The following is a 23,673-nucleotide window of genomic DNA, read 5'->3' as shown; positions in this document are numbered from 1 at the left end:
AACCTGGCAAAGGTGGCCCATGGCTGAGAGCTGATGTCTAACATGGATCAGCATACAACAACTTTCTCTTCATTGTCTATCATAAAAGGACTGAATGAATGTTGCTACCAGGATCACCAGACTACAATTGCAGAGTAAAATTTATTAGACTGAACCTTAAAACTTTATAGCTTGTTTTGTTTTTATGCAACAAAGGACTTGTTGTTTTAGTGTTTTAATCTTTTTTTTTAGCACTTTTTAAGTAATGTTCTATGTGAATTATTGGAATTATTACTGGTTTGTGAAGGATAAGCCAATTGGGTTTTTTTTAAAAAAATTAATCTTTATTCATTTTTAAAGCTCACAATAAGTGTAACATATAATACAATCATTTATACTTTAACATCACTTAATATATCATCAAATTCTAACTCGCATCAAATAACCCCCCTCCCTTATACCCAACAGTTATTCATAAGCAAGAGAGATCATAAAATATTCCCACCCTGGACGTGTATGAACAAAAGGGAAAAATTGATTTAACTTGCTAAGGGGGATTAGACAGGGTTGTCCTTTATCTCCTTTGCTCTTTGATATTGTTCTTGAACCCTTGTTAATCGCCATTAATCAGGCAAAGGGGATACGAGACATTCCTTATTCGACATGGGAATATAAGTTCTCTGCTTATGCAAATGATATACTGCTTTATTTGAGAGACCCAGAAAGTACCATTCCATGTTTACTTGAATTAATAGAGAATTTTGGAAAATTTTCTGGATATAAGATCAATTAGAGTAAGTCTGAAGTTCTTCCGCTCAATGTTCATTGTACCAAAGGATTATTTGAATCATTCTCATTTGTTTGGAAAGAAGATGGATTAAAATACTTAGGTATTATTATTAAAAATTCAATAGAGGACACAGTGAAGGAGAATTAAAAAGTTTTATTAAAGAAAATAACAGAGATGTGTGAGCAATGGAATCCTTTACATCTTTCTTGGTGGGGGAGAGTTCAAACGATTAAAATGATGATATTGCCTGTGGGTTGTTATCAAATGAGTATGATACCAATTTTTTTTCAGGGGTCATTTTACAAAAAGTTAAATGGTACATAAGAACATAAGCAATGCCTCCACTGGGTCAGATCTGGGGTCCATCGTGCCCAGCAGCCCGCTCACGTGGCGGCCCAACATGTCCAGGACCTGTGTAGTAATCCTCTATCTATACCCTTCTATCCCCTTTTTCAGCAGGAAATTGTCCAATCCTTTCTTAAACCCCGGTACCGTAATCTGCCATATTACATCCTCTGGAAGCGCATTCCAGGTGTCCACCACACGTTGGGTAAAGAAGAACTTCCTTGCATTCGTTTTGAATCTGTCCCCTTTCAATTTTTCCGAATGCCCTCTTGTTCTTTTATTATTTGAAAGTTTTAAGAATCTGTCCCTCTCCACTCTCTCTATGCCCTTGATGATTTTGTAAGTCTCTATCATATCCCCTCTAAGTCTCCTCTTCTCCAGGGAAAAGAGACCCAGTTTCTCCAATTTCTCAGCGTAAGAAAGGTTTTCCATCCCATTAATCAGACGTGTCGCTCTCCTCTGAACTCTCTCGAGTAACGCCATGTCCTTTTTAAGGTATAGCGACCAATATTGGACGCAGTACTCCAGGTGCGGACGCACCATCGCCCGATACAACGGCAGGATGAATTCTTTCATCCTGGTTGTAATACCCTTCTTGATTATACCTAGCATTCTATTCGCTCTCTTAGCAGCCGCTCCGCACTGTGCCGTCAGCTTCATTGTCATGTCCACCATTATCCCCAAGTCCCTTTCTTGGGTACTCTCATTCAATAACATCCCTCCCATCGTGTAATTGAACCTCGGGTTTCTGTTTCCTACATGCAATACTTTACACTTCTCAACATTGAACTTCATCTGCCATCTCGTCGCCCATTCCTCTAGTTTGTCCAAGTCCCTTTGCAATAACTCCTTTGTCCGAGCTCCATTAAATAGTTTAGTGTCATCTGCAAATTTTATTATCTCACACTTCGTCCCTGCTTCTAGATCATTTATGAATATATTAAATAGCATCGGCCCGAGTACCGAGCCCTGCGGAACACCACTCGTGACCTTCCTCCAGTCCGAGTAGTGGCCCTTCACCCCTACCCTCTGTTTCCTACCCTCTAACCAGTTCCTGATCCATCTATGCACCTCTCCGTCTACTCCATGGTTCTTCAGTTTCCGGAGTAGACGTTCATGAGGCACCTTATCAAAGGCTTTCTGGAAATCTAGGTATATGATGTCTATGGGGTCTCCTCTGTCCATCTGTTTGTTAATTCCCTCGAAGAAGTGCAATAAGTTAGCCATGCACGATCTCCCCTTGCAGAATCCATGTTGGCTGGTTATCAGAAGTTTATTTTTTTCAAAATGTTCATCGATGTTTTCTTTTATCAGTGCTTCCGCCATTTTGCCTGGAACCGAGGTCAGACTCACCGGTCTGTAGTTTCCCAGATTACCTCTTGATCCCTTTTTAAAGATGGGCGTAACGTTGGCTATCTTCCAATCCTCTGGGATCTCGCCTGTTTTCAGGGATAGATTGCAAATTTGCTGTAGTAGTTCCGCTATTTCCCCCTTTAGTTCCTTCAGAACCCTTGGATGGATTCCGTCTGGACCCGGGGATTTGTCAGTTTTTAATTTTTCTATCTGCCTGCGCACATCTTCAAGGCTCACTTCCATGGATATTAACTTTTGTCCTTGATTTCCATTGAAGATTTGCTCCGGTTCCGGTATGTTTGTTGTGTCCTCGTTCGTAAATACAGACGAAAAGAACATGTTAAGTCTTTCTGCGACCTCTTTTTCCTCCTTCACCACTCCCTTCCTGTCTCCGTCGTCTAGCGGTCCCACCTCCTCCCTAGCCAGCTGCTTCCCTTTAACATATCTAAAGAACGGTTTGAAATTTCATGCTTCCCTGGCTAGTCTCTCTTCATATTCTTTCTTGGCTTTTCGAACCATTCTTACTAAATTTGTTTGGTTGGGTAAAAGACCTAGAATTGCTTTAGTATCTCTACAAAAGACAATTGTGGAGGGAGGGGTAAATTTTCCAAATTTTTATAGGTATCATCAAGCCTATATTTTAAGACAGGGTATGTATTGGATCCTCCCAGATCTTATGGAAAATGTCCCAGATTGGTTATATTTAGAATGGCGGCTCCTGTTTCCTTTGCACCTGTCTCATCTTATTAGTATAAAATTGCCCAGGAAATATTAAGAAAATAGAATATTGCTCGATACCTGGAGCACTTTACGTTATGTTAGTAATTTATCACCAAATCCAATTTCTAAATCATTAAATCAATCCATTTGGCTAAACTCCAAGATTAAAATTGGCGGATTTAAAATCGTTTGGAAGCATTGGATTATTGCAGGTATACGGACTTTAAATGATGTTCTAAATGGATCACTGCTTAGTTTTTCACAATTGCAACATAAATATGGTTTAAATAAATCACAAAATTTTAAGTGGTTGCAATTGAAGCAGGCTATTCAGGAGGGGTTCCCTGAATGGAAAGTTCTTAACTCTCAGTATAGTTTGGAATTCCATGCTTTCAGGCGGATTTCTTGGGTCACCAAGCCGCACAGTGGTATAAATTGTTGTATGGGTATTTGAATAAAAAAACACAAAACTGGTCTCAGGGATATTTGGAGCATTGAGATTGGGCACCAAATTTCTTTTTTTTTTTAAGTTCAATCAGTTTTATTAGTATCAAATTTCTGCTTCTCAATGGCCACGATTTTGGTCTTGGAGAATAAGAACTACAAGGTCAGCATCTATGAGACAGACTTGGTTTTTTTTGTTGCATAGAGCTTTTTGGACCCCAGTTCGTTTACAGAAGTTGGATAGCTCTAGGTCTAATAGATGCTGGCATTGTAGTTTAGAAGCTGGGACTTTAGATCATTTAATTTTTTTCTGTCCCTATATAAATGCCTTTTGGAAGTTAATTTGGTCTCAAATTAATTCATTGTTAGAAAATCATGTTGCCCTTTCCTATGATACTATTTTATTTGGTTCTATGGTACTATGATATTATGATACTATGAGATTAAAGAGTCCAATTTCAACAAATAATAATAAACTTTTACTAATACTGACGGGGGTTGCCATTCAACATATTACTGGAAATTGGAAGGATTATACTAAACTTAATTATACCTTTTGGTGGAATTCAGTCTGTCATATTTATAAAATGGAGAGAGTGCTTGCTATACAGCAAGGAAATTATCATAATTTTAAAAAGATTTGGGGGCCATTGATTACATATTCTAATGATCAGACACCTTAAACACCTTTTTATTATATAAGAATATAAGTAGGGTGGGATTGGGATATATGATATTTGTTTTAATTGGTTTATTCCTAATGGATGGGATGGGTGGGGGAGGGGTTCTTTTTATGCTTTGGTGATTATAAATAAAAATGTCAAGTGATTTGTAAAATTCTTGATTGAATATTATACACTTGTTGTAAGATATGAAAACGAATAAAGATTTAAAAAAAATATATATATTTATTTTATGCAATAATTTCAATCTTTACAGTATCTTGTTAATGGCTCCCAAATAACCTGAAATTTTTTAAAATTTCCCTGCTGCATGGCAATTATTCTTTCCATTTTGAATATGTGACACAAAGAGTTCCACCAAAAGCTGTAATTCAGCCTCTCCCAATTTTTCCAGTTATTCGTAGAGGGAGTTAGACAAGGGTGTACGTTATTTCCTTTGCCTTTTGACATTGTATTGGAACCCATATTACTGGCTATTCAGCAGGCAAAGGAGATACAGGGTATTCCTTATACAGGTCAGGAATACAAGTTCTCTGCTTATGCAGATGACAAGGATAAGCCAATTGAAAGAATTATGTGATTTATTGGATGTAATTTTTAGAAAAGCCTGTATGTAATCTCATCCTGTCTTGAATCTTGTTTCTGTTCCTTATCTTTTGCTCACTTCAAGAGTCCTCCTTGCTGCCTAGCTGGAAAAGTGCAGTAAAGAAAAAATGAAGATACCATCAACTGATAAGAAATGGAGGCCATGGCTGCTGAAACAGATACTGCCTCACGACTGAAACTCAACCACTTATCCCATCCAGAGATGGAGGTTTCTGGATTGGAGAATGCAATGCTGAACATGAGAGCATAAGATTCTAGCATGGTCCCCCAGACTTCAAACACTTCAACCTGTGAGTTTGGCCACCTGAAGCTATCCAGAGTAATCTAGTCTGCACTGATCACACCCATTCTTAGGAGAACACAGGAACAATCTTGCTTGAAAGTCAAGAGTTTTGTTAACTTGTTTCCTTAGGTGCAGTAAGCTCTTGACAGGATGAAACCAAAAAGCATATTTAAATGTGTAAGAAGAGTATTTTATGTTTATGTTGTTAATAAGAAAATTATTTCACACATTAATGTAATCGGATATTGCAGGGCTGTCTCCCTCAACAACTGAATATGATAATATAGCAAAACTCTGATAACATCCTGTACGTACCCCTCTTGAATAAGACTGACATACTTGGGGGCATACCAGTGATTCCTCATGGAATCAAGAGAGGCTGATGGCAATAATAGTATTAAGCTGGAAATTAGGGAGGGGGGGCATAACACAATATGTGTGAGACACCCCTTGCCTGGGAAACCCGAAGACAGACATCAGTATATATAATAATAAAAGATGAAGTTAAATGATATAGAATGCTTTCAATTTAGTAATAGAATAGAGGAAGTGCCTAAGTCCCAGATTTCAGCTAATCTAAATGTAAATGCTAACAGAAGCGTAATCAATAATGCGTGATAACTAAGTCATTATATTGTTGCTAGGGAAAATTACTAATGAAATAAGATTGACAAGAAATCACATGATCGAAACTAACTAAAACAACATTGCTGGGATATGCAATTTATCATTGGGTCTTAATGAAGTAACTGTGTTATAACTGGAAGATGTACTAACTATGTAAGTTTACTAATGAATGAGATGATATCATGAAGCCAATAAAATGGCTTAACACCCATGGCTTGGAGAGATTCTTGGTTGGTATTCTATCAGTTTGCAGATCGCCAAGAACTCCCAAGGCCTTGAATGTTTAAACTACAAATTGTGTCTGGTAGTTATTCCTTGGTCTCCTTCAAAGATGGAAGATAAGGACTGAGGGGGTATGAAGCCTGTCCATATAGATACCAAAGCAAACACTCAGAGGGCAACCATTGACCCTGAACTGGATAACCTTCACAAAGACCTCCCTATCCAAAAAAACTGGGATCTGTCTTCAAGATCACCCAAGAGGAAATGCAGAGAGGCAAGCCTTTTGCCAATAGCTCCAGCTGGAGCCACCACTGCACACATTGACGCACACTGCTGTCCAGGTCAGCATCATATGAAGAGAATACGTCTGCGGAGACCAACAGGCCAAGAGTGCAACTTGGAGATGGTGTAGATGAGTTTTCGCCTAAGGAACCACCTCTATGGTCACTACTATAACTCCTGCACCTGTAGATAATACCAAGCTGTAGGAGCTGACCATCAGAATCTCTGAAATTTGGCACCTGAGTTTCAGTTTGCGTGGATCTGGAAAAACCGGATCCTCAAGTACTCTAGGGATTGTGTTGCTCCAATTAATTCTTCTAAAAAACTAATAGTCCATGCAAGGTCTTGCAGTAAGTTGATAGCTTGCAACACTGCGTTCTTGCTTGTGGTCTTGGATTGGGCTCTGATCAGCCAATTGGATCCCCATCATTTGTAGGTGTGCTGCTGCCATGACCATTATCCTGGCACAATTGCGAGCCACAGTTGCCAGACTGAATGGGAGCGCCGAAAATTGGAAATGTCTCCCGACAACATGAAACATAGAAACATAGAAATAGACGGCAGATAAGGGCCCACGGCCCATCTAGTCTGCCCACCTTAATGTCCCTCCCCTACCTTTGCCCTGTGAATAGATCCCATGTGCCGATCCCATTTGGCCTTAAAATCAGGCACGCTGCTGGCCTCAATCACCTGTAGTGGAAGACTATTCCAGCGATCAACCACTCTTTCAGTGAAAAAGAATTTCCTGGTGTCACCTCGTAGTTTCCCGCCCCTGATTTTCAACGGATGCCCTCTTGTTGTCGTGGGACCCTTGAAAAAGAAGATATCTTCCTCCGCCTCGATGCGGCCCGTAAGATACTTGAACGTCTCGATCATGTCCCCCCTCTCTCTGCGCTCCTCGAGCGAGTATAGCTGTAATTTGTCAAGCCGTTTTTCGTATGGTAGATCCTTGAGTCCCGAGACCATCCGGGTGGCCATTCTTTGCACCGACTCCAGTCTCAGCACATCCTTGCGATAATGCGGCCTCCAGAATTGCACACAGTATTCCAGGTGGGGCCTCATCATGGATCTATACAATGGCATAATGACTTCCGCCTTACGACTGACGAAACCCCTTCGTATGCAGCCCATGATTTGTCTTACCTTGGACGAAGCCTGCTCCACTTAATTGGCAGACTTCATGTCCTCACTGACGATTACCCCCAAGTCTCGTTCTGCTACCGTTTTTGCTAGGATCTCGCCATTAAGGGTATAAGACTTGCATGGATTCTGGCTGCCCAGGTGCATAACTTTGCATTTTTTGGCATTGAAGTTGAGTTGCCATGTCCTAGACCATCGCTCCAGTAGGAGTAGGTCGTGCATCATGTTGTCGGGCACTGAATCTTTGTCTGTTGTGCATCTGCCCACTACATTACTCAGTTTGGTGTCATCGGCGAATAATGTTATTTTACCTCGAAGCCCTTCTGCCAAGTCTCTTATAAAGATGTTGAATAGGATTGGGCCCAAGACTGAGCCCTGTGGTACTCCACTAATCACCTCCGTCATTTCGGAGGGGGTGCCGTTCACCACCACCCTTTGGAGCCTACCTCCAAGCCAGCTCCCAACCCATTTCGTCAATGTGTCACCTAATCCTATAGAACTCATCTTGCTCAGTAACCTGTGGTGTGGTACGCTATCGAATGCTTTGCTAAAGTCCAGGTACACGATGTCCAGGGACTCCCCAATATCCAGCTTCCCCGTTACCCAGTCAAAGAAGCTGATCAGGTTGGATTGGCAGGATCTCCCCTTAGTAAATCCATGTTGTCGGGGATCCCGTAGATTCTCCTCATCCAGGATCTTATCTAATTGGTGTTTGATTAGAGTTTCCATTAGTTTGCTCACTATCGATGTTAGACTCACTGGTCTGTAGTTTGCTGTCTCCATCTTTGAGCCTTTCTTGTGGAGTGGAATGACGTAAGCCGTCCTCCAGTCCAACGGGACGCTGCCTGTACTAAGGGAGAGGTTGAAGAGCGCGGACAGTGGCTCCGCCAAGACATCACTCAGCTCCCTAAGCACCCTGGGGTGCAGGTTGTCCGGCCCCATTGCCTTGCTAACCTTGAGCCTTGACAGCTCACCGTAGACACTGCTGGGCGTAAACTCAAAGTTACTAAACGGGTCAACTGAGCCAACCCTTGTCTGTAGCTGAGGGCCGAGCCCTGGCGCTTCTCTGGTGAAGACTGAGCAGAAGTATTCATTTAATAGTTGGACTTTTTCCGAATCCTTTTCCACATAGTCTCCGTCTGGTTTCCTAAGACGTACAATCCCGCCTGAGTTTTTTCTTCTATCACTGATATACCTGAAGAAGGATTTATCTCCCTTCTGGATGTTCTTTGCTAGAGACACCTCCATGAGGAATTTAGCCTCCCTGACTGCTGTTTTGACGGCTTTTGATTTGGCCAGGTAGTCTGCTCTAGAGTCCTGCTTCCCTGATTGTTTGTAAGAGATGAATGCTTTTTTCTTCTCCTTGATCAGGTCTGAGATCTCCGCAGTAAACCACTGTGGCTTATTGTTCCTTCGCCGTTTACTTACTGATTTTACATAGCGGTTTGTTGCTTCTTGTATGGTTGCTTTCAAATCGACCACATGTCTTCCACGTTATCGGTTTCTTCTTGGCTTTGTAGCGCCTGGTGAACGAAGTCTCCCATTTCTTTGAAATTTGTGTCCTTGAATTTGAGGACTTTGGTTAGTGTAGTAGATTTAGTGAAACCTTTCCTGATATTGAACCATACCATGTTGTGGTCACTGGAGGCCAATGTGTCGCCCACCGAGACCTCTGTGACACTTTCTCCATTGGTAAGTATCAGGTCCAGTATTGCCTGATCCCTTGTCGGTTCCAACACCAGTTGCCTGAGGCTTGCTCCTTTCATAGAGTTTAATAGCCTCCTGCTGCTGCCGGAAGCAGAGGTAAGTGTAACCCAATCCACATCAGGCATGTTGAAGTCACCTAGCAATACTGTGTCCCCACGCAAAGTGATATTTTCTATATCTTCGATTATTTCCATATCCAGGTCATCCTGTTGTCTTGGGGGTCTGTAAATTACGCCAAGATACAAGCATTTGTCCTTCCCTCTGGCCAAATTAACCCAAAGGGATTCCCCAGTATACTGGACATCTGAGATTCTCGTGACCTTAATGTCATCTTTAGTATATAATGCTACACCCCCTCCCTTCCTCTCTGTCCCGGCGAAGCAAGTTGTAACCCGGTATGACCATGTCCCACCCGTGGGAGTCTGTGAGCCAGGTTTCGGATATCGCCACCACATCCAGGACGGCATTCCTTATTTCTGTTTCCAATTACAGGATCTTGTTTCCTAAACTGTGTGCGTTGACGTACATAGCCCTCCATGTTATATTTTTGTTATGTCTCAATGGGGATATTCCTGTTTGAGCTATTTGAACACCTTTAGCATTGTTTGTGTTATTTGTGCTTTCCTGAGGCTCAGAACCACAATGTGTAAGAACATAAGAACATAAGAAGTTGCCTCCGCTGAGGCAGACCATAGGTCCATCCTGCCCAGCGGTCCGCTCCCGCGGCGGCCCATCAGGCCCATCGCCTGAGTAGTGGTCTATACCTATCTATACCCTTCAATCCCTTTTTCTTCTAGGAATCTATCCAAACTTTCTTTGAAACCATTTAATGTTTTCTTGTCTACAACAGCCTCTGGAAGCACGTTCCATGTATCCACCACCCTCTGAGTGAAAAAGAACTTCCTAGCGTTTGTTCTAAACCTGTCCCCTTTCAATTTCTCCGAGTGCCCCCTTGTACTTGTGGTGGTCCTTAATTTGAAAAATCTGTCCCTGTCTACTTTTTCTATGCCCTTCAGGATCTTGAAGGTTTCTATCATGTCTCCTCTAAGTCTCCGCTTTTCCAGTGAGAAAAGTACCAACTGCTTCAACCTGTCGGTATATGGGAGATTTTCCATTCCCTTTATCAGTTTAGTTGCTCTTCTCTGTACTCCCTCAAGTACTGCCATGTCCTTCTTGAGGTACGGCGACCAGTACTGGACACAGTACTCCAGATGCGGCCGCACCATTGCACGATACAGTGGCATGATGACTTCCTTCGTCCTGGTCGTAGTACTCCCCATATACCCAGAACTACAGTGTGTACTCCCCCTAGACCCGGAATTACAATGTGACCCATAAATATGATGTGACCCTACTCCCGACTCAAAAATGTGTGCACTCACCCCTGACCCAGAATTTCGGTGTCTACTTTCCTCAGCCTCATAAATGTATTGGCATTTTAGTTCGCCTGGTATGTTGTTTGTGCCTGTACCCTCCCCCGACTTACCTAGTTTAAAGCCCTGTGGAGTAGGCGGGCTAGGCGGTGTCCAAGGACATTCTTCCCTCTTCTGGTTAGGTGTAGCCCGTCGTGTCCCTGTAGTCCTTGCAATGCTTCTCCATGGTGCAGAAACCCGAAGTTCATCTCCTTGCACCATCCTCGCAGCCAGTCGTTCGCTAACCAAGAATTTCCTGTGGTATGGAATATGTAAGCCACCGTTAAATACAGAGGCTAGAAAGTTCCCTGGAGCCACTACAGTTATGACTTAATGAACCGTCTCAATCCAGAGTAGGGGCGCTTTCAGCGCTGCATTCACCCATTTCAGATCCAGGATTGTCTCCAGTCGTCCGAGTCCTTTTTGGGCACAATAAAGTATATGAAGTATCTGCCGAAGCCCGATTCTTCGGTTGGTATGGTTTCTATGGTCTGAATATCCAGTAGCCATTGTATTGTTGGTTGGATCTTGAACTCCTTTCTCACTGTCCGATTGGTGAGACCACAAAGAGGTCTAGTAGAGAATGAAAAAGTTTGAGCTTGTAGCCCTCTCGAATGAACAGTATCTGAATTTGAGTAAATCTTCACCCAAGCCTCCCAGTAAGCCAACAACCTCCCTCCTATCTGAGGGGGTTCGGTAGCTGGCATGGAGACATTATGACTTCTTGGAAGCCGCTGCGTGGTGCGACTTGGAGGCCTGGAACTTCCAAATCTCTGCTGAGATCCTTGAAACAATCTTTAAGCAGAGGTCCCCACTGAGGACTGATGAAGCTATCTAGAACCTTGAAAGGTACCATAACCTGAACTCCCAGGAGTACATGGTCTAATATGTGGCAAGGACTTAGGGCAACAAACTGCCACACTGGCCATATCATCTAACCCCCTTACCAAAGAGCTCAAAGTGGCCTTTGCAGCTGAATCTCCCACCTATTTCCTGATCCAGAGCATTCTATGAGCAGATATAAAATAAGCAGAAACCTTGCTCATGACCCTGACAACATCATATAGAGCATCTGCTTCATAATTCACCCCCGAAAGCAGCAACTGAGGGTAGGCATCATCCTCTGGCAACAAAGCCCGATGCAATATGGTATGGCAGGCATGTGCAACCCAAGTAGCTGCAGCTGCCAATTTTAGTCCCAAAGCTAAGGCCTCGACTGCCTTCTAAAGATTAAATCCACACTGAGAACTTGTGCATCCTTTAAAAATCACTTTGAACTGGACAAAGTTGCTGAAAATTAGAAGCCATCGAACATAACTTCAACAAAGTCCTGGTCACCTGAAGAGGGCCTTCTGGATCATCCCAATGCTCCGTCAGCATCTTGTAATATCAGGATGCGAAGGGAAAAAATATGGGCTGAGCCTTGGAGCTTCTCACGACCGAAAGCTGAGTATCAGAGGTCTGTAGGGCTTCAAATCCCACAAAGATTCCATAATGACCTCTAACAAAGTCCCAAGCTTAAAAAGGCAGCACACCATCGGATCCCTCCCCTGGTCCAGGGCTGCCACAGACTTCTGGCTGGTAGCCCCTATCTGAGATCAATCCCAAAACGGAGGATTCAGACTGAGGGATTAAAGATATTGACCCCAATTCCCAGTCATCCCAATCTTTCTCTGACTGGACCTCCAGTTCCTGTGGTGAGCATTAAAGCAGGGGCATTATGCTGAGGGGGAAACCCTCTGCGCAACCTCCGATGAGACATAGATGGTGTAGGCAGGCCTTGATAATTCAGATAGGCTGCGAATATTAAACTCACAAAATCAGGAGTAAAGCCCTGTAAAGAATGCCCCAAGGACCACTGCAGGGACTTGCCTTGTCTCCTTGTGGGTCCGGTGGCATCTGCGTGCCTGAGCTTTATCGAATCCGCCAAGTCACTATCAATGGGCTCTAGGAGGGATTTTTGATTCAAAAACCAAATCACCTGCATCTTTGTCACCCTAGAGCAAGGATCTCAAAGTCCTTCCTTGAGGACCGCAATCCAGTCGGGTTTTCAGGTTTTCCCCAATGAATATGCACTGAAAGCAGTACATGCATATAGATCTCATTCATATTCATTGGGGAAATCCTGAAAACCCGACTGGATTGCAGCCCTTAAGGAGGGACTTTGAGACCCCTGCCCTAGAGGGACCAGAGGTACTAAGCTCAGCGTTCCCGCCCTTGCCTCATGGGCCCTACGGCATGTGGAACATGGAAGCTCCTCAGCCAGCCAACCAGTGGAAATCTGGCATGAATCCAAGTTAATATTAGTCAAAACTCAAATGAATAGAAACCTCAGTAATTCATCCAACAGGTCTCACAAAAACAACTTCAGTGATAATTCAATTGAGAGGAAAAAAGATCTCAGATGCCTGCATTGATTAATAACATTGGATATAATCAGTGATCCGCAGGCCAAGCTCTCTTTCATTGATCAAAAAAACCTCTCATATGAATGTAGGTTATGCCAATACATTTTTATATATTTTTTATCAAAATTCTTTGACAATCATGATCCAAGTTAAAACAGCCTGAGGAGTCCATCTTTATTGATTTTAACCAAAATTGAGGTGTTTTTAGGCAGATAGACTTTTAAAACAAAATAGGGGAATCCAAGATGGCCACCATGGCAGCATGTTAGTACCAAAAATATACCGGGAAAGATGAATAAAAACATAAAAAATTCAGCAAAGGTGTTTTTGGAGGTAGGGGACTCAAATACTAGCCCCAGAAAACTTTAAAACTATAATTTTGGGACCCCCTGATTTTCTTCATAGATAGTCATAGACTGTACTCACAGTTCTGTTGCTGACCTGTTAGTGATCAGTAACCTGCCGCTAAAATCGTCTGTAGTACCTGAAGATTGGAGGGTGGGCAATGGTACATCAATTTTTAAAAAGGGTTCCAGGGGAGATCCGGGAAATTACAGACCGGTAAGCCTGACTTCAGTGCCGGGCAAAATGGTGGAAGAAACAATTATAAAAAATAAAATTGTGGAACACGTAGACAAACTTGATTTAATGAAACAGAGTCATAATGAGTTCAATCGAGGGAGATCTTGCCTCACCAATTTGTTTGACTTTTTTGAAGGTGTGAATAAACATGTGGATAAAGGTGAGCCAGTTGATGTAATGCATCTAGATTTTCAGAAAACTTTTGATAAAGTTCCTCATGAGAGGCTCCTGAGAAAATTACAAAGTCATGGGATAGGTGGCAAAGTTCAGTTGTGGACCTGAACCGACTCTACAAAAAATATAGCCATACCTCATGCGACCTGAATAACTGCCCATCGTACCTGCTTACAAATGCCTCCCCTAAATTCAAAACCAGCCTCATACAATGGATACAAACCACACTCAATGAAGGTCAATTCCCACAAGAATTAGGCGAGATTATAATCACTCCTCTACTGAAAGATCAAAAAGGTCCTATAGACTCTCCCTCCAACTATAGACCCATCGCTTCAATCCCATTGTACGGCAAACTGATAGAAGGACTTGTGGCAAAATACCTCACCAACTACCTAGAAGACCATAACCTACTTCATTCATCTCAATCAGGATTCAGAACAAACCACAGCACGGAGACACTACTAGCAACACTGCTGGACATAGCCCAACAGTACCTCAGTAAAGGACGCAGGATCCTAATTATCCAACTTGACCTTTCCGCCGCTTTCGATCTAATAGATCACACCATACTACTCCAGATACTAGATGCTATAGGGATCTCTGGTGGAGTTTACAACTGGTTCTAAGGATTCCTTAAAACAAGAACATATAGAGTTAAGCTAATAGACACCAAATCTGACCCATGGTCAAACCCCTGCGGAGTACCACAGGGGTCTCCAATATCACCCATCCTATTCAATTTATTCATATCCTCCCTCGGTACCACCTTAGACAACCTTAACGTAACATCTTTCAGCTACGCAGACAACATAACCATTCTCCTCCCCTATGACACCCAAGACCTCACCTCATCAGGACACCTGGAAACAATACTGGAGGAAGTAGAAAAATGGATGACTAACCACAAACTGAAACTGAACTCGGACAAAACCAAATTCTTAATGCTAGAAACGGACAAAAATCCATCCACAACAGATCTGGAAATTAAAGCAACCAAATACCCAAAACAGTCCTCACTCAAAATCCTAGGAGTGCAGATAGACAGATGCTGCACAATGCAAACTCAAATCAACAAAACCACCCAAAAAGCATTTTTCACAATGCGCAACCTAAGAAAAATCAGAAAATTATTTGACAAAGAACAATATAGAATCATAGTTCAATCACTTGTACTAGGACTTGTAGACTACTGCAATATCCTCTACCTTCCATGCCCCACAAACATGATCAAACAACTACAGACTGTTCAGAATACTGCTCTCAGACTAATCTATTCCCTCAGAAAATGTGACACATCACCAATGCCTACCTAGATTCACATTGGCTACCGATTCGAGCTAGAATTCAATTCAAACTATACATTCTAATCTTCAAAGTAATTCAAGGTACTTCACCCTTCTACCTAAACAATCGCCTAAACTGTAACCTTCCACCCAGAATAAGAAGAACTCTGACCCCATTTTCCTACCCACCACTCAAAGGCACTCATCGCAAAAAGCTATATGATAATCTCCTTGCAAAACTTGATCCCTCCATCTCCAAACTATTAACCACTACATCAGACCTAAAAGCATTCTGAAAAGAAATCAAAACACTTCTATTCAAAAAGTATATTCAATCAACTTAATCTCCCCCTCATTTCCATCCCATCTTTATTCTTTTTTCTTCCCATGTATAGCTCACTTCTTCAACGTCCCAAAAAGTACCGGATACCCAAGTAATCAACCAGTATCCTAATTATCTCCAGATATCTACCAATATAAGGAAGCCGGATATTCATCAATGTAATGCAACCCGAAATTGTCCCCAATGTAATGCTAATCTGAATTATCTTTGTAAGGTAACCTGAAATCTTTCCAATGTAATATAATATGAATCCTAAATTTGTAACCTGTACCAGCAATTTTCCAATGTAATGCAACCTCCTGGAAATGTCCAGCTCTCTTCCAATGTAATCCGCTTTGAACTGCAAGGTACAAGCGGAATAGAAATCACTAATGTAATGTAATGTAATCATATAGAAAACAGAGGATAGGGTTAAATAGTCAATTTTCTCAATGGAGGAGAGTAAACAGATCTGTACTGGGACCGGTGCTATTTAACTTACTTATAAATGATCTGGAAATTGGAACGAGTGAGGTGTTTAAATTTGCAGATGACACTAAACCATGGGTAGGCAACTCATGAACCTCGAGGGCTGGAATCCAGTTGGGTTTTCAGGATTTCCCCAATGAATATGCTTTGAAAGCAGTGCACGCAAATAGATCTCATGCACATTCATTGGGAAAATCCTGAAAACCCAACTGGATTCCGGCCCTCAAGGACCGGAGTTACCCACCCCTGCACTAAACTGTTCAAAGTTGTTAAAGCACATGCAAATTGTGAAAAATTGCAGACAGACCTTAGGAAATTGGAGGATTGGGTGTCCAAATGGAAGATGAAATTTAAATGTGGATGAATGCAAAGTGATGCACATTGGGAAGAATAACCTGAATCACAGTTACCAGATGCTAGGGTCCACCTTGGGGGTTGGCGCCCAAGAAAAAGATCTGGGTGTCATCGTAAACAATATGATGAAACCTTCCACACAATCGCAGCGGAGGCCAAAAAAGCAAACACGATGCTAGGAATTATTAAAAAAGGGATGATTAACAAGACTAAGAATGTTATAATGCAACTGTATTTGCTCATCTGAAGTATTACGTTCAATTCTGGTCTCTTTATCTCAAGAAATATATAGTGGCACTAGAAAAGGTTCAAAGAAGAGCGACCAAGATGATAAAGGGGATGGAACTCCTCTCATATGAGGAAAGACTAAAAAGGTTACATTTGAGGGGCAATATGATTCCATGGTATCCATTAGAATGCTCAATACTGACATGAGGCCACACAGCCTGTGCTCAAGCTCTAGTACCAACAGGAAGCGAGCCTTGCTACCAGGGGAATGGCCACTAAGCTGCTAAAAGTCTTAATGCAGACTTGGCAGGTAGGTGCCCTTGAAAAGGGTTGCCCTCCCAGCTACAGACTTCTGTCAAGAGAGTCTGTGCCTTCTCCCGGGCAGAGTTGCCTCCAAATCTGGATTTAAAAAAACACCAAAAATGATAAAAAGTAAGATCAGAAAGTCATAGTTAAACTCATGTGTAGAAGGAAAAACTGAGGAGCTAGAGAACTATCCAGTGATGGAGGGGGCGGAGCCAAGAAAGAAAGAAAAAAATACAGATGTCTTCTACACAACTCATGACCAGAGGAAAATAACCCACTGGTGTAAGACTCATATGCCTTTTATACTAGAAGATGCAGTTATCCTGTCTGTTCTCTAAGGGAGGAATATGTGCGTGTAATTACCCTGTATCATCCCTGATGGATATAATTAATGGCTCAGCTCCCATGCAGTACATTCCCTCTTACCCTGTCTCTAGTTAGAGTCTGTGCTCGATTCTTGTGGATTATACGAATGTATCCTGGTGGCTGAATCCAGGCTTCTCCATCCACTTGCACAGGCACACCTTCATCTCCCAGGATTGTGATCTTCACCATTCGACACTGTGCAATAAGAACATGATGATGGAGAAGAACAAAGTGTGTATCATGTCAAGTCTTAAGTTTATTAAAATTTGATATCCCACCTACCTAACTTCTAAGTGGTATATATCTAATATATTAAAAAACAATAAGTAAAAAGATATTACTATATTAAACAACTTGTAGCTGTTCTGAAATTACAGTCTGAATTTCCACAGCACACATATGATCCCATCAGAATCATGGCAAGGGATCAGTTGTATACCTATATGTAGTACTCATGTAAAGTTCCTGTACAACATATGCATTATATATACCCCTGCAATACAGAACTTTCAGCAGAAAGGCTGATCTTGTGAACACATGCCAATGAGAAACTAAATCATAGTTCAGAATGCATAATGGTGTACTGGTGCAATGATGAATTTTTACTGCTGACAACTGTGCATTTATGCAATAAAGGATCCTTGCAGAGAATGCTGGAATCTCTATAAACAACCTGAGTCTGTATGCATACATGTGATTCTTGTGCACAGCTTCTGATCATGTACTGACAGGATGTATATTCTCTGTGCAGTGTTCATGGCTATATATCTATGGAAGAATGGTATAAACTTTGATACTTGGGTACAATAATCCAAATAAATAATTGAGCATTTTTATCAGTAGTTTGTATGACAGTATATATTTTAAGTGAACTGATATTTGCTGATTGTTTCTGCTTTTATTATGTAATTGTGTGGGGGTTTTGTGTATGTTTTCTTGTACTCCATGCAGAACTATTAGATACAGCTGGCTATAATTTTTTTTAAAAATTTATTTTATTTCTTTATTGAATTTTCATATAATTCACAAGATATCCTTGCACAAGAAAAACAGATGAAACAATCCTACATTGTATCAAAAGTCCAAAGGTAATAAAATAAACTTTCTTAGACCACTATGAATGAGTAGGAAGGATCTGAAAAATAGTGAAGAGAAACTAATATCAATAAAAATCATAAGATGAAAGGAAAAGGCTTAACAGAGATTCCTGTTACATAGTATGTGTTCCAAACATTAAACACTAACAGTACCCAACTTCTTCATATCAAGAAATGCTCGCAAGTGTTCAGGCACAAAAAAATCATATTTGACTCCAAGGTACTTTACTAAACATTTACATGGGTAGGCTAAAAGAAAAGTTGTCCCAAGTGTCAGAGTCTCGGACCTCATCATCAGGAAAAGTTTCCGCCTGTCTTGTGTTTGCCTCGTGACATCTGGGTAACATAGAAACATAGAAATAGACGGCAGATAAGGGCCCACGGCCCATCTAGTCTGCCCACCTTAATGTCCCTCCCCTACCTTTGCCCTGTGAATAGATCCCATGTGCCGATCCCATTTGGCCTTAAAATCAGGCACGCTGCTGGCCTCAATCACCTGTAGTGGAAAACTATTCCAGCGATCAACCACTCTTTCAGTGAAAAAGAATTTCCTGGTGTCACCTCGTAGTTTCCCGCACCTGATTTTCAACGGATGCCCTCTTGTTGTCGTGGGACCCTTGAAAAAGAAGATATCTTCCTCCGCCTCGATGCGGCCCATAAGATACTTGAACGTCTCGATCATGTCCCCCCTCTCTCTGCGCTCCTCGAGCGAGTATAGCTGTAATTTGTCAAGCCGTTTTTCGTATGGTAGATCCTTGAGTCCCGAGACCATCCGGGTGGCCATTCTTTGCACCGACTCCAGTCTCAGCACATCCTTGCGATAATGCGGCCTCCAGAATTGCACACAGTATTCCAGGTGGGGCCTCACCATGGATCTATACAATGGCATAATGACTTCCGCCTTACGACTGACGAAACCCCTTCGTATGCAGCCCATGATTTGTCTTGCCTTGGATGAAGCCTGCTCCACTTGATTGGCAAACTTCATGTCCTCACTGACGATTACCCCCAAGTCTCTTTCTGCTACCGTTTTTGCTAGGATCTCGCCATTAAGGGTATAAGACTTGCATGGATTCTGGCTGCCCAGGTGCATAACTTTGCATTTTTTGGCATTGAAGTTGAGTTGCCATGTCCTAGACTATCGCTCCAGTAGGAGTAGGTCGTGCATCATGTTGTCGGGCACTGAATCTTCGTCTGTTGTGCATTTGCCCACTACATTACTCAGTTTGGCGTCATCGGCGAATAATGTTATTTTACCTCGAAGCCCTTCTGCCATTAGACCCAGACTCTTTTCCCCAGAAATAGAGATTGAGAATTCTGAAAATATATTTGTAGGAAAGAATTTGCGTCTTGCTCAAAAACAAAGGAAATTAATAAAGTAGCTCACTCTGTGGTCTCTGAAACAGAAGTTTCAAATATTTCAGTGAGACTCAGTAAATCCGTAGGTCCAGCTCCTTGATCAGGGGAGGATATAGTAGATACGGTTAATTGGTGGAATTAAGTCTGAGGAATACTTCAAGATTTCCATAAGGTGTTTTTTAAACATTTCTATAGGTTCTCACTGATCTTGGAAAATTGAGATTACGCATATTCAATCATCTATTGTAATTTTCCAACTGCTCCATTTTCCTATTTAAATTAGTTTTGTCCTTAATCATTTCTGTAAGTCCGTCACCTTACTCTTAACCTGGTTAAGTTCTGCGTTAAAATGTTCTGTGGTGCCTTGGAGCTTTTCTGAAAGAGTATTTACAGTACTCACAAGCGTCGCAATTTCTTGAGAAGATTTGTTCACTGTAGAGTTAATTTTCATGAAAGCTTCCCAAATGCTCTCTAATGACACCGCAGATGATTTTCTACTTTGAGAAGAAACCTCTCTGGTTTCTCCTGCCTTCGGAGGTTCTATCGCAGCTACAACCCCTGGTGAAGGTGTCTCCCTCAGAGAAAGCATAATGGGAGATACTTCCTGCTCAGCCGCAGTAGTCTCTGGGCGTAGCGGTGGAACGAACATCTGGGGGGGGGGGGGGGGGGGAGAGAAACCTCCCAGTCCAAGGCCACAACCTCTCTTCTGGTCAGGGAACTGCCAGACATTCCTCCGATGTCTCAACGGGAACCGGCTCCAATGAAATCCAGAATGGTTCGCTGTCTAGGGGTAGAAGTTTGAGCCGCAGGGGGCTCAGCTCGAACAATTCCCTTTCGTTTAGAATGCGGCATACCGTCGCAAAAGGTAAGAGCTAAGGAAATAAAGAATAGCTCCTGCAACAGATAGAATGGAGACGCCGGAGTTAAGCTGCCGCCACCTTGGATCAAGTCCAGGCTATAAATTTTTTTAATAAATAAATATTTTAAAGCATTTATAAGATTGATGGCTATGGACAGTCTCTTGTAAAAGGTGGGATGATCCTGTTCCTCTACTGACCACACAAGTGCTTTTTTAAAACAAACACATCCGGGCTACATATATGGATAACTTTGTAAATCACTAACCCCCCCCCCCCCTTTTATCAAGCAATGCTAAAGGTTTTTGCACAGGCCAGCGAGATAAGTGTTCTGATGCTCATAGGAATTTTATGACCATTGGGGCATTTACCTCGCTGGCTCGTGCTAAAAACTTGTAGTGCAGCTTGATAAAAGGGGCCCTAAATAGCAAAGTTTTCCATTATAGTAAATAAAAAGCTATGATGATCATGGTGGCTGACTTCTGCTTGAGTTTAAAAAGAGTTTTCAAGATGAGAGGAGTGTGAGGAAAAACGCATGCAGAAACATTTGCGTCCAATCCAGCAGAAACGCATCTGCTTCCAGATGGTGAGGTGAGTAAAGTCTGGAGCAGAACTGGGGTAACTTGTGATTGTGGGGAGCTGCAAACAAGTCCACTTGCGGAGTGCCCCATTGTGCAAAGATGGATTGGAGAGCTGTCGAGCTGAGTGTCCATTCGTGAGGCTTTAGAATTCTGCTGATATTGTCTGCAAAGGAGTTCTGTTCACCTTGAATGTAGACTGCACTCAGAAAAAGGTTGCGGGCTGTCGCCCAAAGCCAGATCTTTTGAGCCTCCTGACAAAGTGGAAGAGAGCTCATGCCTCCTTGCTTGTTTATGTAGTACATTGCTACCTGATTGTCTGTGCGAAGGAGGAGGACTTGATTGCTGATGTTGGAAAGCTTTCAGTGCATAGTATATCGCTCTGAGTTTGAGCAAATTGATGTGAAACTTGTACTCTCTGGAAGTCCAATGACCCTGTGTTTGAAAACCGCTCATGTGCGCTCCCCAAGCGTACGGGGAAGCATCCGTCGTAAACACCTGTTGATGAGGAGGTAAGTGGAAAAGAAGACCTCTGGATAGATTGGAGGAGGTCATCCACCAGTGGAGTGACTGCTGAAGAGATGAGGTTACACAGATATGTTGTGATAGCCGATCTGTTGCTTGAGACTACTGAGAAGTGAGGGCCCACTGAGGAGTGGGCAGATGCAGTCTGGCGAATGGTGTCACATGAACTGTGGAGGCCATGTAGCCTAGGAGAACCATCATGCGCCTTGCAGAGATTGTTTGGAGTTGAAACATCTGCTGGCAGAGATGAAGCAGAGTGGTTAGGCGATCTGAAGGAAGAAACGTCCTTCTGAGAGTAGTATTAAGAATAGCCCCTATGAATTGAAGACGTTGAGTCGGGTGCAGGTTCGACTTGCGGAAATTGATTTTGAAACCCAAGGCTTGAAGGAAAGATATGGTATGAGTTGTCGCCAGAGCCACTGCTTGAGATGATGACGCCTTTATCAATCAGTCATCCAGATAAGGAAAGACCTGAAGACCGTGTGGGATTGGAGGGCCGCTACTACCACAATCAAGCACTTCGTGAAGACCCTGGGAGAAGAAGCCAGGCCAAACGGAAGTACCTTGTACAGTAAAATCTTGGTTTGCGAGCATAATTCGTTCCAGAAGCATGCTTGCAATCCAAAGCACTCATATATCAAAGCGAATTTCCCCAAAGAAATAATGGAAACTCAGATGATTCGTTCCACAACCCAAAAACTTTAATACAAAATACTATACGTACTTGTATTGCAAGACCTTGCTCATTTAGAACAGTCATTACACTCCTGCAGCAACAGAGAGAAGAACCATTGGCTCAGTTGTGATGACATGATGTGTGTATACTGTATGTACTCGTATTGCAAGACTTTGCTAGTTTAGAACAGTCACTACACTCCTGCAGCGTCAGAGAGAAGAACCATCGGCTCAGTTGTGATGTGTGTATACTGTATGTACTTGTATTGCAAGATATTGCTTGTATATCAAGTTAAAATTTAATAAAATGTTTTGCTTGTCTTGCAAAATACTTGCAAACCAAGTTACTTGCAATCCAAGGTTTTACTGTATTGGTAATGGCGCTGATTCACTTGGAAGTGAAGGTATTTTTGGGAAACTGATGGATTGGTATACGAGTATAGGCTTCCTTGAGATTTAGAGAGCATAGCCATTCGTTCTGAGCTAGTAGGGGATAGAGAAGGATGAGAAAGAACATTTGGAATTTCTCCTTGATGAGAAATTTGTTGAGATCTCCGAGATCCAGAATGGGTTGCAGATCTCCCGTCCTCTTTGGAACTAAAAAATAGCAGGAGTAGAATCCCTGGTTGTGCTGAGAGAGGGGAACTTCCTCGATGTCACTGAAGAAAAGAAGGGATTGAACCTCCTGGAGAAGAAGAGAGGACTGGGCAGGGTTTGAAGCAGACTCTCTTGGAGAATGATTCGGAGGAAGGGTGTGGAAGTGAAGGTGTAACCCTGACGAATGATGTTTAACACCAAGAGATCGGAGCTGATGAGCTCCCAATGATTGATGTTATATTGAAGCTGCCCCCCTATTGGCTGAGGAAGAGAATGTAGGATGGGAACTGTGGCTACGCTCATAAGGAACACATCAAAAAGGCTGTGTAGGTTTCTTTTGAGCACCCAGTTGTTTAGGTTATTGACATAGTGGTTGCTTCTGCCTTATAGGTGGAGGAGGAACAGGAGGAGCAACCTTAGCAGCAAACCTATGTTGGTAAGAAGAGGCAGGCTTGAATGGTCTAGGGCACAGTTCTTCAACCGCTGGTCCGCAAGAAATTTTTGCCGGTCCGCACAGGACCGGCAAGATTGACTCATTTCAACTTCCTGCCGGTCCGCGCAGGACCGGCAAGATCAGCATCGGAAGCGTGCGCTGGGCCGGAGAGATCTTGGGGAGCCTCCGACAGTGGCTTTCTCCCCTCTCTGCAGCTATCCTTTACTTCCCAGCGCAGCGATTCACGAAGGCAGCCTCGGGGCTTTTGCTGAGTCGCGGCTGCCTCTGATGATGCAACTTCCTCTTTCCTCAGAGGCGGCACGACCCAACAAAGGACCCGAGGCTGCCTTCGTGAATCGCTGCGCTGGGAAGTAAGAAGAGCTGCTGGGAGGGGAGAAAACCACTATCAGAGTCTGGGAAGCTGCTGGGCAGGGGAAAAAAGAG

General features: G+C 42.6%; 1 protein-coding gene across 6 annotated transcripts in view; it reads right to left on the bottom strand.

The window, feature by feature from the left end:
• The window catches only part of DGKD (diacylglycerol kinase delta), a 327,255-nt gene that overhangs the window by 92,595 nt on the left and 210,987 nt on the right, over positions 1-23,673 (bottom strand). For all 6 annotated transcript variants that reach the window (XM_033959775.1, XM_033959776.1, XM_033959777.1 and 3 more), the window contains one exon: positions 17,169-17,303. In XM_033959775.1, the coding sequence (XP_033815666.1) occupies positions 17,169-17,303 (135 nt within the window). The remainder of the gene's footprint in view (positions 1-17,168; positions 17,304-23,673) is intronic.

Source organism: Geotrypetes seraphini, chromosome 9 (genome assembly GCF_902459505.1).
Source record: "Geotrypetes seraphini chromosome 9, aGeoSer1.1, whole genome shotgun sequence".
NCBI lineage: Eukaryota > Metazoa > Chordata > Amphibia > Gymnophiona > Dermophiidae > Geotrypetes > Geotrypetes seraphini.
This window is presented reverse-complemented; position numbering and strand designations above follow the sequence as displayed.